This window comes from Rhinoraja longicauda, chromosome 23 (genome assembly GCF_053455715.1).
Source record: "Rhinoraja longicauda isolate Sanriku21f chromosome 23, sRhiLon1.1, whole genome shotgun sequence".
NCBI lineage: Eukaryota > Metazoa > Chordata > Chondrichthyes > Rajiformes > Arhynchobatidae > Rhinoraja > Rhinoraja longicauda.
Window position 1 is genome coordinate 21594556 of NC_135975.1, and position 13027 is coordinate 21607582.

General features: G+C 43.2%; 1 protein-coding gene across 2 annotated transcripts in view; it reads left to right on the plus strand.

Annotated features, from left to right (window-relative positions):
• celsr1a (cadherin EGF LAG seven-pass G-type receptor 1a) overlaps positions 1 to 13027 on the plus strand; it is a 286490-nt gene that overhangs the window by 231311 nt on the left and 42152 nt on the right. For both annotated transcript variants that reach the window (XM_078419812.1, XM_078419813.1), the window contains exons 16-18: positions 2362 to 2545; positions 7169 to 7270; positions 11306 to 11400. In XM_078419812.1, the coding sequence (XP_078275938.1) occupies positions 2362 to 2545; positions 7169 to 7270; positions 11306 to 11400 (381 nt within the window). The remainder of the gene's footprint in view (positions 1 to 2361; positions 2546 to 7168; positions 7271 to 11305; positions 11401 to 13027) is intronic.

Genomic DNA, 13027 nt, shown 5'->3' on the forward strand with positions numbered 1-13027 from the left:
TAGAGTATGATTGTCCTGGTGGGTCCTTGAATGGCTGAAGAGGCCATTCCACAGACGTTATGGGCAGATGAATAGTAGGGCGGCCACAGTGGCGCAGCGGTAGAGTTGCTGCCTTACAGCGATTGCAGCACCGGAGACCCGGGTTCCATCCCGACTACGGGTGCTGTCTGTACAGAGTTTGTACATTCTCCCCGTGATCTGCGTGGGTTTTCTCCGAGATTTCCGGTTTCCTCCCACACTCCAAAGATGTACAGGTTTGTTGGTTAATTGGCTTGGTGTCAATGTGAATTGTCCCTAGTGTGTGTAGGCATGTGTTAATGTGCGGGGATCGCTGGTCGGTGTGGACTCGGTGGGCCGAAGGGCCTGTTTCTGCGCTGTATCTCTAAATCTAAAAATGAACACCATTTAGATGTGGGGAGACTGGTGCACAGACAGCCTCCACAGAGACAGACCCGAGTCCAACAACATGGACAACACAATGGTGGGGAGTCCCTCCCTGCTGCAGACTTCTGCAACCTTCTCAGCCGTTGTGGTGCTCCAACAGCTGGCTAGCCACTATCCTCTGCCTGTTTCATCATTGAGGTCGTCATCTTGGGCTGTGCATTGTCAGGATTCTCTCCCTTGACCTGCCTGTCATGGTTGACCCTACCAGGAGCATAACTGCAGATGGTCTAGCTCTTCGGACCTGAGTCACACAGTCTGTCGGCTTCTCCACCACTGTAAAGTGCCATCCTCGGAGAAGGGGTGAATGTAGAGACAATAACATAATGTAGTCTTATCCAAGTCAAGTTTCTGGTGTTGCTCTTGGACCTGCTGTAATCTTCACAGACACTGTGGAAACATTGTTCTAATGGACGAACTTGGCATATGTCGCACACAAAGGAATTCAGAACAAAATCGGTGGTTGTCATGAACCCGACATTGTCCCTAAATGATCATGTAGCTCACAACAATGTGTCACTGGGTGATCTAATTTTGGACAATTATGTTTTCAACCCTGCTTGATTAGAAGATTTTGAGTTTTACATTAGACCTAAAGATCCTTGACAAGCATTACCTCTGAATTGTAACTAGCAGGGTGTGAAACCTGCTCAGTGTGGGCCTGATAGTGACCAAAAGGCAACGGTGTGAGCAACGATAATGCAGGTAAACTTTCCAGATTGGATTCAAGACTTGACTTTCATGCCCACAGATGGAAATGATAAGTGTGGAGGTTAGCACTAAGATGGGATTGTGTGCAATAATACAATCCTGATGGGAACTTCAATCAAAGAAATTGTAGTTTGCATTTGGAAGAATGCAACACTTCTCCTCCAGGGCTCCAACATCCAACTTTAAACAGAAAATGACAAAGTGGATGTCAAGAGGAGACTCTGTTGAGGCAAATTTTAATACAAGGAATATTTCTCATTAGTGCCAAAGGGAAAATATCAAGTCTGTGCAAAACCATAATTTGAGGGCTTGACAGTGTGCCAGAGAAACGCAGCAGTGAACTTTCTGGCTTTGATGCGAATCTCCTTACAACAAGCTAGGGTGGCGGTTAAACCCCGAAAAAGAGGAAATGTAACCCCCGACCTGCGGTGTACTCACTCAGTGGTGTTTCCATGGCAACAGGTGGTGAGGAGTACAAGTGCTTCAGCAACACATTTAATTCAGGCTCACACGTTGTCACTGGGAATCCCATTTAACTTTACCTCCTGCTCGGTGGATTTCCCAGTGTTTGGGATACTCAACAGCGGACTGGCGAGGGAAGCTGTTGGAGCCAGAGCCAAGTTACTTTGGCAGAGCTCCTCAGCCAAGGGAGCCTTTGGTCTACTTTCTGCTCGCATCAGCTGCAGCGTCACACTGCCGGGTTTCTAACCAGCAGCCAGCTACCTGTCAATATGGCAGGCGACCAAACAGGATGCCGATGGTTTTTGTGAAACCTTCTCATGAAACTCAATGTGGTGTCTGAGTTTCCAACCTTGCATGGTTTTCCCACACTCCCCCACCCATCCCACCTCTCACTCCCTGCCACCCATCCCATCACCCTGACTGTTGGTGCCATCATCTCAACTTTCAAATACCTTTTATTCCATCAAGATTCTTAACCTGTGATCACCTCCTTCTAAGATAAGTCTGTACTTGTATAAAAGCTTGTGCTTTGTTTCTAAATCTTTATTGAAAATAATGCCTAAATATCTTTTTCTAAAATCCCGCTGACAGAAGAATATTTGTTACTCGTAAGTAAAGCGTGAAGCGTCCTGTTATAGGACCTCTGTCTTTTTTATTCCTGTCTGATTCGTTTTTGAAATAATGTCAGAGAGGACAGCCTCTCCCAGAGATGTCGAGTGTCAAACATGGCCGACCTTCCCTTTGCAGGACAACTATTACCAGCCTCGGGAAAGCGACACCTGCTACCCATGCGATTGCTTTCCGAGCGGCTCTCAGGCCCGCAACTGTGATGGGGAAACGGGCCTGTGCTCTTGTAAGGCTGGAGTGATTGGCCAGCATTGCAACCGCTGTGACAACCCTTTTGCTGAAATCACCAGTAATGGGTGTGAAGGTAAGCTCAGTTCCAACACAAATTATTACCTTGTCTTTTTGTATAACTTATTTCAGTAGAGTGATACAGAGTGGAAACAGGTCCTTCACTCTGACCAAAACAGCCCATTAATCTTGGTCAACCATGATCATATTGAATGGAGGTGCTGGCTCGAAGGGCTGAATGGCCTACTCCTGCACCTATTTTCTATCTTTTTGGCCCATACTCCTCTAAACCTCTCTATGTATCTGTCCAAATGTCTTTTAAATGTTGTTATTGTACCTACCTCAACTACTTCCTTTGTTCCATATATTCACCAACCTCTGTGTGGAAAAAGTTATCCCTCAGGTTCATATTAAATCTTTACCCTCTTGCCTTAAACCAACGCTCTGTAGTTTTTGATTCCCCAACCCTGGGAAAAAGACTCTATGCTTTCACCCCATCTGTTCGCCTCATATTGTATACACCTCTAAGATCCAAGGAATAAAGTTCTGGTCCGCCAAACCTCTCTCTATTGCTCAGGCCCTCAAGTCCTGTCAATATCCTCTTAAATCAGCTTTGCACTTTTCCCAGCTTAATGGAAAACATTCCTACAGCAAGGTGACCAAAACTGAACACAATACTCTTAAGTGCAGCCCCACCAACATCTTGTACAACTGTGTCATAACCTTCCAACTTCTAAACTCAATTACAACAAATGAAGGCAAGCATGCTAAAAGGTGCCTTCATCATCCTATCTACCTGCGACCCTACTTTCAAGGAACTATATACTTGTATTTATAGAATCCTCTGCTTTACTGCATTCCACAGGGCCCTACAATTCACTGTGGAGGTGCTGCCTTGTTTGACTTTCCAATATGCAACACCACACACTTATCTGAATTAAACTCCATTTGCCATGTCTTGGTCCATTTACCCAGCTAATCCAGATCCCACTGTAATTCTCGAGAACCTTCTTCACTGTCTATGATGCCAACTATTTTAGTGTTATCTGCAAACTTACTAATCATGTCCTGTACATTCTCATCCAAATTGTTGATTTAGATGACAAACACCTACAACCAGGATTTTTTAATCTTACCTTCTCTTGCCTTTCCACCCTACGAGATAGGTGCAGAATTAGGCCATTCAGTCCATTGATTCTGCTCTGCCATTCGATCATGGCTGAACTATTTTTCCCCCTCAGTCCCATTCTCCTGCCTTCTCCCCGCAACCATTGACTTCCTTCCTAATCAAAAACCTATCCATTTCTGCTTAAAAATACCCAATGTCTTGGCCTCTACAGCAATCTGTGGCAATGAATTCCAACTCTTTCTGCAGTCGACCTGCTTCCTCAACACTACCTGCACCTCCACCTACCTTCGTATCATTCCAAACCTGGCCACAAAGCCATCAATTCCACCATCCAGATCAATAACATACAATGTGAAAAGTAGCGACACCCTGTGGAACACCACTAGTCACTGCCAGCTAACCGGAAAAGACCCCCTTAATTCCCACTCTTTGCCTTCTGCCCGTCAGCCAATCTTCTATCAATGCTAGTATCGTCCCTCTAACACCATGGGCTCCTGTCTTGTTTAGCAACTTCACGTGCGACACCTTATCAAAGGCCTTCTGAAAATCCAGGTAAACAACATCCACTGACTCTCCTTTCACTCAAACAGGAACATGCATACCATGGACCTGTACACTTTTAAAAGCGTTTAACTCTCTGGACACCACTTTGCCCTCAAACAACCTATTCCAAGCAAATTTTCAAGTTCCTGTCTAATACCATCAAACTTGGCCTTGCCCCAATTTGTAGATCAGCCCTGTTCTAATCCATTACCATTTTAATGCAAAATGAACTGTGATCACTGGTCACAAAAAGGTCCACCCACTCACACTAAAATCACTTTCCTTCCAATTTCCGAAGAATAGGTCAGCTTCTACTTATTGCCTGAGGAAACTCTCCTGAACACACTTGTCAAATTCCACCCCTTAATCCTATAACAGTCCCAACCTCTATTGGGAAAGTTAAAACCCCCCACCATAACAATCCTATTAGTCTTATACCTGTATGCAATCTCCTGGCATATATAAGAAGATAACTGCAGATGCTGGTACAAATCGAAGGTATTTATTCACAAAATGCTGGAGTAACTCAGCAGGTCAGGCAGCATCTCGGGAGAGAAGGAATGGGTGACGTTTCGGGTCGAGACCCTTCTCCTGGCATATATGTTCCTTTAATTCCTATTGACATAGAACAAGGTGATTGACCCTTTTTTTATTTTTAGTTGCATCTACAGAGCCTCACTGTAATGTCATTACTGATCCTTCAGTAATGTCATCTTGGACTGCTATCATGATGTTCTCCTCAATCACTAAAGCAACCCCCCCCCCCCCCCCCAACTCTTTTTTTTACCGACTCCTCTGTCCTGCATGTAGTCTGTGTACTCTGGAGCATTAAGCTGCCAGTCCTGTTCCTCTCTTAGCCAAGTTTTATAATTGCTATAATGAACCAGTCGCACGAACCTATCCACACCCTGAGTTCTTCCACCTTACCTGTCAGGACTGGAGCACTGAAGTCAATGTAATTTAATCCAACTGTTTTTCTTTGCTCCTGCTGTGCTCCTGCCTGTCTTGTGTGCAGAACTTGTCACTGATTTCTGTGCCGATTTCCAGCTTAACACCTGCCTCACTACTGCTACTGCATCTGCCAGTCTAGTTTAAATCATCCCCTTGCACTGGCAATCCTGCCTGCCAGGATATTGGTCCCTCTCCAGGTTGCAACATGTCCCTCTTGTTCAGGTCTCCACTGCCACACAAGAGATCCCAAAGGTCCAAAAATTGGAATCCTTGTCCCCTGCACCAACTTCTCAGTCGTGCATTCATCTTTTCTGTCTTTCTATTCCTTTCCCCACTAACGCATGACACTGGGAATAATCCGTAGATTACTACCCTTGAGGTTCCTCTTTTTAGCTCAAGTCCCTGTATTCGTCACTCATTCCTTCTCTCCAGAGATGCTGCCGTTACGCTGAGTTACTCCAGCTTTTTGTGTCTATCCCTGTATTCATTAAGCAGGACCTCATCCCCTTTGTGAGAATGTGCACAATGACTTCTGGCTGCTCGCCTCCCCCTTGAGAATGTTCTGCAGCTGTTTCAACACATCCTGGACCTTGGCACTAGGTAGGCAACACATCATCCTGGAGACCCACTTGCTATCTGTCCCCTCACTAATGAGTCTCCGATATAATCCTGACTAACTTCATCCCACCCCGCTGTGCCTCAGAGCCAGGTCTGGTGCCGCAGACCTGACTGCTGCCCCCTTCTGATTGTTCATCTTCCCCAACAGTACCCAAAAGGGTATACTTGCTTTGGAGGGAAATGGCCGCAGAGTATTCCTGCACACTCTGCCCAGTCCCTTTCCTCATGGTCGCCCATCTACTTTCTGCCTGTATCTGCCTCACCCTAACTCCTATCTACAACACTCTCGTTCTCCCAGATGATCCTGAGGTCACCCAGCCACACCTCCGCTTCCCTCCTATAGTCGGATGGGAGCTGCAGCTGCACACACTTCCCACAGGTGTTAATCCTCAGGAACACCAGAAGCTCCCTTGACTTGCCATATCCTGCAAGAGGAGCATTCCAATGCCTTAGCTCATATCGCAACTGCACTCAGTTTAGTTTCATTTATTGCCACGTGTACTGAGGTACAGTGAAAAGCTTTTGTTGCGTGTTCACCAGTCAGCAGAAAGACCATGCATGATTACTATCAAGCCATACACAGTATACATGATAAAAGGATTAATGTTCAGTGCAAAATAAAGTCCAGTCAAGAAATGCTGCTGTTGGAGTAGAAATTTAAAAGAATGAAGCGATTGTAATTCGTGATTGCAGATCCACACAAAGTATCGACTCCTGCACACAACATAAAACTACAGAAGTGTCACTAATGTTCCTACCTTATCCTGCCATCACCCTCTGCTCAGCCTCCTTGCTGAAACCACACAAATCAAAGGCTCTACACGTACCCTCAAATACAGTGCCTCAACACACAGCCTCCCATCACGGCTGCTCCCAATATTAGTATAGACTCAAAAAGCTGGAGTAACTCAGCGGGACAGGCAGCATCTCTGGAGAGAAGGAATGGGTGACATTTCTTCTTCAGACTGACCAGTAAGAATTGGACCATTGCAATGGAGACCTGAACAAGAAGATTGAAGGTATTTATTCACAAAATGCTGGAGTAACTCAGCAGGTCAGGCAGCATCTCAGGAGAGAAGGAATGGGTGACGTTTCGGGTCGAGACCCTTCTTCAGACGATTGGTCAGTCTGAAGAACAAGAAGATTGGTCAGTCTGAAGAAGGGTCTCGTCCCGAAACGCCACCCATTGCTTCTCTCCAGAGATGCTGCCTGTCCCTCTGAGTTACTCCAGCTTGTTTTGTCTACCTTCGGTTTAAACCAGCATCTGCAGTTCCTTCCTACCCAATATTGGTATATTTGAAAATACAGTGATGGAATATTTGGTCAAATAGTTAATATCAGAATGTCCTGTTGGTATCGTTATTGTTGCAATATAGAATTGACAAGCGATGTCACAAGAATCCGGATTCTTTTTATGGCTGTACAAGCATATTTAGATGAATGTTTAATTTGTTTCAGTGAAATATGATGTGTGTCCAAAAGCCTTTGAATCGGGAATCTGGTGGCCTCGCACAAAATATGGAAGACCAGCAGCCATGCCGTGCCCCAAAGGATCGATAGGTAAGTTACTGTGTAGATGTTTAGTTTAGTTTTGTTTATTGTAATGTGTACCGAGGTACAGTGAAAAGCTTATTGCTTATTGTCCAGTTAGGGGAAAGATCGTCCTGGAGTGTAGGGCTTCTACACATACTGACCAGATCGTTGGCCTGAATTTTCCAATTCTATTTACGACAAAAACTGTCGACATTTGTAAAACTGGTTGTAATTTTGCCATTTCCTTGCATGTGGAGTTTAGCCAAGAATTCCCAAAAGTGGTTCTCAGTGATTCAGCATGTCCTTTCTCAAGCTGGTCTCTTGTTTTAGCCTTCTCCAATGTAACCAAAGAAACTCAGTGGCATTAAGAAGAATTCATATACTTGCAGAGTATTCATATACACATCCATTTGCAGAGTATTTTTGTTGCAAAATACTCTGGATTTTTTTTTGCTGCACAGTCTGCAGTTGATTGTTAATGATTGTTGCATTACACTACTGAATAAACCAATTCTAGAATGCGGACAGTAATTAAATCATAATGAATTCAAAACTGAATTATATTAAAATAATGTAAACAAAATAGTTAAACAAAAATATTTAATATAGTTAGTACCTTAACCATATCAGTATGTTGCAATCTCTAATTCCCATTCAGAAATATTTGAACTGTTATCTAAAATTGTGCTTTTCCTTTCCCATTGACTGCTTATCTCAATTCTTCAATGGTAACTGGTGGCTCAACCACTTTGGTGAGAGTGCAGTGCATAGATGCCAGGGATTTCCTGGAATTAGTGCCCAGCCACAGCCAACACAGCCAAAGGAGTAGAGTATACAACGGAGGTTGCTAGGTTTTTGTCAGCAATTTTCTTTGAGGCCAGCAGTGAGTGATGCACGTAACCATTGACAGCAAAATCCAGACCAATATTTGTAGAAGTAACTTTTTCTCACTTCTACCTCATTGCACTTTTCCCATTATATACATTTCTAAATCGCTGAGAGATTCATGATCAATCTGGGTTTTTATTATTTTTTATAACTTCATTGCTATCAGGCTGCAAAAAAACTTGCATTAGTTGGAATATTTGACATTGAAACTAGTAGAAAATTTGAGCCGATGCACTTATTTTATACCAATTTGCATTTATATATTGACATTTGATATTTCCTGAAAATCCCTATATTAAACATCAACCTGACTACCTTTATTGACTCTCCAATTATTGATCAAAGAACTTGATCAAGAGTTAAAGATGATTTGACTTTAATAATTCTGAACGAGCTGTGATGAACCCATATTTATTAAGTTTAATTTGAGTTGTGACCTTTCTGCACTGGGTTGAATTGGATTCTTTGTTCCAAGGGTAAGGTCTGAGTAATGTTTAACCATCATATACGTTACTCCCTAACATCCATTGTTTGTTCAACCTGTAGAGGGAATTACACTAACACAAGTAACAATATGACCTTTGTTAACTAGTTGTGGTTCTCACCCTTTTTAAAAACCTGCCCAGACCCTTACTGTTCAGGAATGTAGTTTAAACAAAACTGCAGTCAGATGCAGAAAAAGACTATTATAAAGTAAATAGTTGAAATGGCAAACTTCAAATGAAAGATTTGATTGTGCGCAATTTAATTAAGTATTTCATGAAAACCTCCACTTGGAAAAACAAGAGATTGCAAAAGTTTTGTTGATAAAAATGGAATATTACCAAGTTATTACAATGACTGACAGAGGCACAACACACAGCAGATGCTGGAATCTGGAGCGAGATGCAGACTGCTGGAAGAACTCAACAGGTGAAGCAGCATCTGTCTGCTCTAGTATAGTTTAGGGATACAGCGTGGAAACAGGCCCTTCAGCCCACCAAGTCCACACCTTTAACACTACCCCACACACACTACGGGCAATTTTACATTTACACCAAGCCAATTAACCTACAAATCTGTATGCCTTTGGAGTGTGGGAGGAAACCGAAGATCTCGGAGAAAGCCCTCGCAGTTCACGGGGAGAACGTACAAACTCAGTACAGACAAGCACCTGTAGTCAGGAACGAAAAGGGTCTCTGGCGCTGTAAGGCAGTAGCTCTACCACTACACCACCGTGCCGCCCTTTCTTGGCTCTGTCTCATGTCATCTCTCTTAGCATATCCCATAAGGCCACTGTTATCTAGTTAGTCACATTCTGTCAACTTACGCTTAGATGAAATACTCCACCACTCTCAGTGAAATTTTACATAATTAAATAATACTACAATGTTGGGGGAGTCCAGAACCAGGGGCCACAGTCTTAGAATAAAGGGGAGGCCATTTAAAACTAAGGTGAGAAGAAACTTCTTCACCCAGAGAGTTGTAAATTTGTGGAATTCCCTGCCACACTGAGAATCAGTGGATGAATTTAAGAGAGAGTTAGATAGAGCTCTGGGGGCTAGTGGAATCAAGGGATATGGGGAGAAGTTGGGCACAGGTTACTGATTGTGGAGGATCAGCCATGACCACAATGAATGGCGGTGCTGGCTCGGTGGAATGGCCTCCTCCTGCACCTATTTTCTATGTTTCTACATGGATCAAGACTGAATAAATAAGTGACAATTTATTCGTTTGGGAAATATCTTGTTTCTTCTCTAGATGTTCAGATTTTTTTACAACCGATAATGAAAAGTTAGCTTGATGAACAAATTTAAGAAAAACAAATGTAAAATCCATGTTGGAAATCTGAAATGAAAATTTAAAATCCTAGAAATAGTTGGCAAGTAAGGCAGCATCTGTGGCAAGTGGGACAGTTTATGTGATTTTAAAAGTTCTACTGAAAGTTTATTGCACAAAATCCATCGGTTGCTTGGCCTGCCGAATATTCTTTTTTGTTTCATTTTATTTCGATTCATTAAAATCTCAGACTCCTTGATTCCTTGTCAGCAGTATGATGTAATTTATCTAAGATAAGTATAGGCAGAAAACCTAAGTGGATTAACATCTGAAAGTTGCCATGGGAGGGGATGGCCAAAATTCCCTCTCCTTCGCTGTGAAATTCCATAGCTCCGCCAGCCAGAATTCACAATCCACATGCCAGGGTCTGCATTCAGCTGGTCTCTGAGGCAACAGAAAACACACAGAGTCCCCATGGTTTAACTTTGACCTGCACACAGTCCCTTGCAATCTGTACTCTGGAATTTGGCTACGTTAACCCAACATAAAAGCTATTATCATATCATATCATATCATATATCTACAGCCGGAAACAGGCCTATTCGGCCCACCAAGTCCGTGCCGCCCAGCGATCCCCATACATTAACACTATCCTACACCCACTAGGGACAATTTTTACATTTACCCAGCCAATTAACCTACATACCTGTACGTCTTTGGAGTGTGGGAGGAAACCGAAGATCTCGGAGAAAACCCACGCAGGTCACGGGGAGAACGTACAAACTCCTTACAGTGCAGCACCCGTAGTCAGGATCGAACCTGAGTCTCCGGCGCTGCATTCGCTGTAAAGCAGCAACTCTACCGCTGCGCTACCGTGCCGCCATCTTTTGATGAATGTGAAAGGACAGTAAACTGACTGAGTTCAGTGCAATTTGTGACAAACCTTTTGTTTAAAAAAAAAGGAAGAGGTGCCCAGAGCTGTCAGTCAGCAGTGAAATGTTCCATTTAATCAGTGGGCAGTTATTACACTGAGTTCCAACTAGGACCTTGCAGCACCTTTAAATACCTTCTGTTTGGCTTTGATATGCATTGGTGTCAGAAATGAATAAATTCATAGATACCGTTTTCATGTGTAATTTTTTTTTCTCTGCAAGCCACCAAATGTCACCTCTAGGCTTGTTCTCCCAATCTTTCTTTCCCTCTCCCTTTTGCATATTCTTTCAGCTTTGGTCTAATGGTTCCCCGAACCTATGCCATTATACAATATTAAAGATTGACTTACTGAACAAAGGGTTACTTTGGCTGTAACTTACCAAGTTGTCATGCTGTCACCCTGAAAGTGTTTGAATATACTGACTGTTATTAAAGAAATGAACAATGGCTCGCTGGTAATCAGATCTTAATTTTTCTTTGCAGGCACTGCAATTCGTCACTGCAATGAAGAAAAAGGCTGGCTTCCCCCTGACCTTTTCAACTGTACCACGCTTACCTTTATTCAGCTCAAGTCTATTGTAAGTTGCCTTTATTGTACATGTCAATGCTGCCACTCATACAGAGGCAGAATATTGCAGATGCTGCAAACCTGAATTAAAACAGAATACATTAGAATTATGCAGCCAGACACATAGCATCTCTGCAGAGGGAATTAGTTAATAGGTGGTTAACCACATGTGGAATCTGCAGGTGGTTTTGCCTTTCTCAAAATTAAAGGGTTTTCCCTTCCTCTGACTGTACTTAGTGATAGAGACCGTTTATTCTTGTAAAGGACAATAAATATGCTCTACTTGATCAAAGCTGCAGGAACCAGTAAAGCATTAGAATAAACCCAGTTTAAAGGTAGAAAAAAGGAACTACAGACGCTGGTTTACAAAAAAAGGACTCAAAATGCTAGAGTAACTCAGCGGGTCACGCAGCATCTCGAAACGGGAAGTGTCCCAACCCGAAACTTCATCTATCCATGTTCTCCAGAGAACACGGATAGATGATCCAGAGATGCTGCCTGACCCGCTGAGTTACTCCAGCACTTTATGTACCAGGTTATTAGTATAATTTTCACCTTTGACTAAAGTGCTGATTGTGCCCTCTGTGGAGAGGCACAAGTGAAAAGTTTTTGTTTGCATGCTATCCGGTCAAAGAAAGACTATACATGATTACAATCTAGTCGTCCACCATGCACAGTTAAAGGATAAAGGGTACAACATTTAGTGCCAGCTAAATGTGGATTCAAAATAGTTCAAAGGTCTCCAATGAGGTAGATGGGAGATCACAACCGCACTGTAGCTGATGAGAAGACCGTTTAGTTGCCTGATAATAGTGGGGAAAATACCGTCCCTGAATCTGGAGGTATGCGTTTTCAAACTTCGCACCTCTTGGCTGATGGGAGAGGGGAGAAGAGAGAGTGAGACTGGTCCGTGATTTTGCTGGTGGCCTTGCCGAGGCAGGGTGAAGTGTAAATTTGGTCAATGGAAAGGAGATTGGTTTGCATAATGGTGTTGGCTACATCCACAACTCTCTGCAATTTCTTGAGGTCATGGATAGAGCTGTACCCAAAACAGGCTGTGATGCATCCCAATAAAATGCTTTCTACGTCGAATCTGTAGAAATTGGTGGGGGTTGTTGGGGACATGCCGAACTTCCTTAGCATTCTAAGGAAGTTGAAGCATTGACATGCTTTCTTGGCCGTAGCTTTGATGGGGCTGGTCCAAGACAATTTGCTGATGATATTTACTCCTAAGAACTTGAAGCTTTCTACCATCTCTACTCCAGTGCCATCATTGTATACCAGGGAGTGTGTGTACTGCTTTGCTTCTTGCAGTCAATCACAATCTCCTTTGTCTTGCTGACGTTGAGGGAGAAGTTGTTGTCTTAACACCAAGTTACAACGTTCTCAATCTCCTTCATGTACTCCGTATCATCATTATTTGATATCCGGCCTTGTACGGTGATGTCGTCTGTGAATTTACAAATTGAGTTGGATTGATATTTGGCTGCACAGTCATGAGTGTATAAGGAGTATAGTAGGGGGCTGAGAATGCATCCTTACATGGCACCAGTTTTGAGGATTATCGTAGAGGATGATTTGTCATCAATCCTCACTGATTATGGTCTGTTGGTCAGGTCAAAGATCCAGTAGCAGAG